General features: G+C 33.9%; 1 protein-coding gene across 1 annotated transcript; it reads right to left on the bottom strand.

Moving 5' to 3' along the window:
- Positions 1-2,278: 2,278 nt before the first annotated feature.
- On the bottom strand, positions 2,279-5,484 carry LOC111369454. Its single transcript, XM_022990972.1, has 2 exons — positions 5,212-5,484; positions 2,279-4,632 (listed from the first exon to the last, which is right to left on the bottom strand). Exon 2 carries the CDS (start codon positions 4,589-4,591, stop codon positions 2,855-2,857), a length of 1,737 nt encoding a protein of 578 aa, XP_022846740.1. The 5' UTR covers positions 4,592-4,632; positions 5,212-5,484; the 3' UTR covers positions 2,279-2,854.
- Between the last annotated feature and the right edge of the window lie 1,311 nt (positions 5,485-6,795).

The following is a 6,795-nucleotide window of genomic DNA, read 5'->3' as shown; positions in this document are numbered from 1 at the left end:
TTCATAATATTTAAGAAGGAAAAATCAGTGAAAAATTTGCAAATGCTGATGTCCAGTTGGGCCATGCGGACACCTACTCGTCCAATGATCACTATTTTAAACGTTTTGAATTCTGACGCACAACGGCTACTTTGATTGTTTGGTTCAGAAAGTAGATGTCCGGTTGCTTGTCTGACTACCTAAAATTTTTGGCGTTTTGAACTCTATAAATACTATCGCACTTTGCATTCATTGCAACACTTTTGAGAATATTTAAGTGAATATTCTTGAGCTAAATTATATTAACATTACGTCTTATTTATCTTTATCAAATTATTTTTACTTTGAAAAACTTTTGATTAAATCAATTTTTGAAACATCTTTCTCATCAAAGTTTCTCACATAACACTTGAGCTTTATTCATTGCTATTTATTAAAATGTAAGACTATTTCTCTCTTTGTACTTAATTTTGATTATATCATATATTAAGAGTGAAATTTCAAATTGTAAAATCATTTCTCTTTAAATTTGTAGGTTATATTGAGGTCCTAAAAAACTCAATATTGTATTGGTGTTCCTGTGTTCTTTGTTTGCAAGTCACCTGAAGCATTGCAAGGGTTTGAATTGCACCTTAAGCCAATCAAATTTAATGAAAATGTCTTGTTCATGACGAAAAACTTGGTAACGGAAAACATAGATCATTGTTTGGGATCAAACCTCCACAATTACATTGTTTATACACTCTCTTTCCTTCTACTTATTGCTTTCATACTTGTGTATTTTTTTATTGACTTATTCATTCTCAACTTGCTTAAGCCCCTGTTTGACAACCATTATAATGAAGAATTTGGGTAAAATATATTTCGGAATTGTAATTTTTGGGAGAATGTGTAATTAAAAAGGAGTGAAAAGTTTTTGATTTACATGTAATATTATTTTATTGAATAATGTGTGGATGAAAAGAAAGAGATAGAAAAATGTATTAAAATTATATAGGGAATCAAATAAGTTGTAAATTTGGATTAATTTTCGAATTTTTTTTTTCTAAAAAATCAATTCACCCCCTATTGATTAGCCATTCTTGGACTTTTAGATTGTTGCTGGGAATATTTAATGTAAAAGTGAGACAGGGAAGAGCACTAGCCCTCTCAAAAGGCTAATTGTTGCTTTCTTTATCTGTAATTTTCTTTCATGATCAATTGAAAATATCACTATTTCTCTGGTTCTTACATCATTCTTCAATTTACAGCTTGAATGCTATCAAATATTAGATCATTTTATTTTTGTTCAATTTGACGAGGTTTTTTTGTTTTTTTTGTTTTTTTAACAAGACAGCTATACACTCGTTGAGACAAGATTTATAAATTGAGCATATTTGGAGTGGTTCACTCTCCTTTCTCATGCTTATGAGCATTAAGTAAGTGACTTGGAGCAATTAAGGACAGATTTATATAGCCTTTGAAAAGTAAAAAAATTGTCTCTATGATCAATAAGTTACTTTTGAACACATTTGATAATTTTCTAGAAGTTCTTTTCGGGAAAACTTTTCTACAAAAAGTAGAAGCAAGAACAAAAGTCCTATGATTGATAGCACAAGTTAAACGATCATGTTACCGGAACATTAAATTTGACATAATGTCACGTGACATTCTATCATTGGATAATTCTAAATATAGTCGATTTTTTCATTCAATCACTTTCTTCCACATGCAATTATATCAAGCTTTCTATCAAAATCTTTTGTCGAAGTAGGTTTATCCCAAGTTAAACGGGTAGCTACGTGCCTAAATGATATTAATGCCTTGTTTGAGTCACATTTAAAAAAAAAAAAATACATTCTTCAAAGTGATTTAACATCATTTTAACCACACATTCTTCAATAAAATAATATTACTCGCAAATCTAAAATTTTTCCTTATTTTTTAACCACACATTTTCCATCTACACTATTTAAAAATGCATTTTCATTCCAATAATGTGACTCAAACAAGGGCTAAGTAGCCGTCTAGATATCAATAAAGTAGCATCAAGTGATTAGAAATCTTAAAGTAAAAGAAATATGATGTACGTGACACTTAGACTGAAACATACCTAGTAGATCTCTTCAATGGCTTTTTACGAGCACTGGCCGTGCCTCTGGTTTCTTCTACTAAATTCATACTGCCACAATAAGTCACATTTTGATTACTTTTGCCGAAGAAACCATACAAGAAGCACAACCAAAGTTTTCTCTATCCTTTACCTCGGTAAAGAGCTGGTTATATCTAATTTAATGCCTCAAACGTTAAATTGATAATCTGAAACAAAAGGGGAAGTCCTGTACAAACCTAAACCAAACATTCAAATTTTTGTTCACCATTGAAACTCAATGTAAACAACACGAATGATCTATGGAGAAAGACTCATTAGCTATACAGGTTCACTAAAATGGAGACTGCTTTACATTTGCATACACTGCAAATGAAAACAAATTTGAAATACAACCTTGATTATATGTATTTGCAATCTTAACATACATTTCCAGATAAGCTAAAGAATGTCGTGACAAGGAAATGTTAATTACCAAATGGAATTCAGGACTTCTAAAGGATGGGTTTCTACTCAAAAGCTCGAACAAAGCTTTCCACACGAGAATGCTGAAATATTTCAGCTACTTTCTGATACGAACTAAATCAGTATGTCTCCATGGTGCAGCGCGAGGAGAAACATGTCTCCGGTACTTGAAAGCGCCAACGAGATTCATTTGAGTACTTAAAAAAGTACCTATGGCTTCAAGAATGCTCTTGAAGAAGGATATTTCATGAAACTGCAGTGCCAGTTTGATTAAGAAGCAAAAGAAATCTATGAATCCTGCCATTGGTTTGTGCGCCTCGCTTATGATGCATGGTGAATCATGTTGCAGTAATAGTTATCTTTGGGGAACATATTACCATCGCATCCTCTGCTGCATGAAGAATCTCGGAATGGTTTTTCAGTAATTTCCTGAGCAAATCTCGAGAGGTAGTTTAGGCCCATGAGAAGTTCCACAATTGCTGCTTCAGTCTCTTCTTGATTTGCAAAGTAAAGGGTTTGGACAAGGAGCACATTTGTCCTGGAAACCATTTGCTGCCTCTCAAAGTTTCTCTCAGAATGCCATCTTATCATGCTGTGAGCAAGTGGAGACAACCATTCGAGTATTCTAGACACTGCGAAGCTCCAGTTTGCTGCAAAGGCAGCATCATAAACACGTGAAGCCAAAGATTTGGAAAATACCTTTAACTTTGCCCTGAGACAGCTTCGGATACTTGCAGGTAACATATTGTAAAGGTCATCTCTAGCATCAAGGCTGATTAAGTGAGGAGATGAAGCAAGCTTCTCAATTAATATGATGATATTTGCATAATGGAGAGCTAAAGCAGCATAGCCTAGAGTAGGAGGAGGAGCATTTAACAGCTGTCGCTTGTAATTGAAGAAAGATACTTTACTGGATGTTATGCTACGGTGTTCAATAGGAACTGCATTGGTGTCTTTCGTTTCATCAGCATATCTCTGAGAAGCACAATTTGATCTCAAAGAGCCACTGCTCGATGGTGTGTAGCTCTGTAAAACAGGTGAATCACTTCCACCAGTCATGCATCCTTTGAAAGGTCCAACAGGATCAAAACGTCTTGATTTTGTTTGTTGCTGTTTCCCACAGCCGAGAGACGACAGTGAGCGGGTGTGCAACTTCTTGTTCCTAGATCTATTCTTATCACGGCTCAGACCCAGATTTGAAAGTGACCTTCCAAAAGGACCTGGAAATCTAGGCAGGCTGTTTTCAGATGGAGAAAGTGGTAATTGTAAAAAAGCAGAGATGGAATTATTACGAGCAAGGCAATCATCAGGGAAGCACTCATAATGATTAATTCCTTCTACATTTTCAATATGGTTTATCCCATATACATGTTTGATCCTCTCGATAATTGTAAAAATGGATCGAAGCAAAAGGCGGATGATGTAGTCATACGTTCTAACCCAAGGAGACATCTCCCGCAGATTCTTCACTTCCTGACGTTGCCACACGACCTTCTGCTGATACTCGAGCAATTTCACCTGGTTTAAACCAGCACTAGTCTGCATCCGCCTCAGGCCCTGCTCAAGCTCTGCCAACACTTCAAGCTCTTGAAACAACTGCTCAGTGGAGCCAACAAACCTTTCCATTTTCTTAACCTCCCTCTCCATCTTCTTCAGCTTATATTGCCAACCACTCCAATTGAGATCAATCTCAACTGGGTTCTCAAAGACACGCTCAAGATTGTGATATGTTGGATCAGTACACTTCTTCCCCAGGATAGTCACCGATTTGGCCACACTTCCCAAATTCTCTAATATCTCAGCGAGAGCAAGATCCATGAGATACTCATCATCATCGGAAACGAGCTTTCTAATACCAAGTGAGTTTACAACCTCTTCTCTGAATCCAACAATTTGCCTATCATCTACACATTGCCACAAATAAACCACCTTTGACATCAATCTTGAGACTTCAAATGCTAAAATTCCTATCACATGCTTTTCAGGTTCCAGTGCTATGCTCTTTCTCGAACTCCTCCATATATTACTGAACCATGACTCTGTCAGCACACCCCCCATATTATCTATTTACACCAAAATCTCAATTGATTTCACAGATCCTGTTTAAGATATCAACGTTGAAGAGGAAATTATATAGCAAATATAAACCACCAAAAAGCATATTTTTCCCCTGAAAACCGTTGTAAGAAAATCATAATAACCAAACGATTATAAATATATGCTACTGCGGTCGCAAATTACAGAAAAGCTCGTCAATTAATAATATTTATCCCCTCCAATTGTAGCAGAAGTAACATAAATATCAGAAGATTTTCTATTCTGTCGATTAAGATTCATAAAAATATTTGCGTAAAAATAATAAAACTCTCAATAAAAAGGAAAGAAACTCTAAACAAATTAACTTTTTCTCTTGTTTTGATCAATGAAAGAGCCTCAAAAAGAATATTCCACCTAAAATAAGAGAAAATTACAAAAAACTAGAAAAGAAATAAATAAATAAATAAAAGAAGCACTTTTAAGTTTGTATAAAGATAATATCTTTCTAATTTGGAAAATTTTTCCGCTTCACTAACATTTTTCTCAGAGAAACCAAACAGACCAAAATCGTGCGCAGATTTCCCAAAAATTAACTTACAAGTAAAAGCTAAAAACTACACCGATCAAAAACTCATACTCACCGTCTGATCCAAGAACGAAGTACAATGTTTGAACTTCTAATCAACATTTCACCGTCAAGATCCCAATAATCACATTCAGAAAGAGAAACATATATGCATAATTAGTGCGTGTTTTTTGTACGTGAGAGAGAGAAATTTATCTTTACTTCAACTTCGAGGAGTGGGGTTGAAGAAAAGGAGGAACGGTGGTGTGCAGGTTTATACCCGGCTCACCACTAGCGTAAGATAAGGACGAGCAATTCAAGATAGTGCGCCCACATCACCATATGATGTCGTTTTGGTACACGGACGATGTTAAATTAACAAATAATGTTCGTAAATATGAACATTGTGCAACAAGAATGTTAAAATGTATGTATGGTCAAATAACGATTACTGGGTCCCAATAATGGGACATCGAATTTAGCTCTCGTTTGATTATCATTCTTTTAAAATTACTTTTTTCTTATACTCATTTTCAATCACACGTCCTCACGATAAAATATTCTTCACATAAGTTTAAAATTTTTCCCTATTTTCTAACTAGACATTCCCCAAAAGGTTAATATTCCAAAATTCATTTTCTCCAAAAAAATGGTGGTCAAACAGGCCTCATGAATAGATCGACATAATGAGCCTGTTCGAGCCCCGTTTTTATTATCGAACACATTTTAAAATAGTAGATTGATAGAAAATATGTAATTAAAACATAAGAAACAAAATTTAGTTTGCTTGTAATATTATTTTATTAAAAAATGTCTGATTGAAAAGAAAAAAGAAAAATATATTTTGAAAATAATGAAGATCAAACAAGTGTAAAATATTTATTTTCAGTGAGAAGCATTTTAGTAATATAAACCAACAATGCTACACATTTAGGTTCAAATCTAAACTCAACTTCAGATGGGGCACATGTCGACGCATGATTGGACATTTTGAAAAATAAAAAAAAAATTCAATCATTTTCGAAGACATCAGTCTGTTTCTTCCCTCCCTATTTTTAAATTTGGACACAATATAAACTTGATTTGTGACATGTGCAATTACCTCATCTTAACCCTGTGCCTTTAAAATATGGTTAATATCTAACGGTTTGTGACTTAACTATTGTTGCTTTCATGTATTAAGTTTAGTAGTGTAATTAAAATTTAAAATAGACATCCTAACTAACCCAAAAAGTCAATTACCGGAACATAGTTAGGACAAAATTTAATAGTACTATTTTATTTTATTTTATTTTTTTAAGGAATAGAATTTCACTCTGATTTGGATGAGTCGGAGAGATAAAAATGCTAAATGAATCTGACAAATTTTCAACCGTAATTCAAGAATTTCGAATAATTAGGAAGACAACTCGTTGTACGCCAAGCATTATTTGTCAATTAAAAAAGCCAAATTATGTCAAAGAATATTACTCTTTACATATATAAAAATAATTAAATAATCTTTGTGACAGAAAATTGTGGTAGAGTAGACATTCCGATTTCTTTTACACATTAGCCATAGAGTGGAAGAAAAAGGGTGGCAATTGGCATACTAATGACAGAGATGTATGGATAAGACGAGTAGGTTTTCTTTTGTAACGTTAGCCCACCAGTAGTTGCC

Source organism: Olea europaea, chromosome 20 (assembly GCF_002742605.1).
Source record: "Olea europaea var. sylvestris chromosome 20, O_europaea_v1, whole genome shotgun sequence".
NCBI lineage: Eukaryota > Viridiplantae > Streptophyta > Magnoliopsida > Lamiales > Oleaceae > Olea > Olea europaea.
This window is presented reverse-complemented; position numbering and strand designations above follow the sequence as displayed.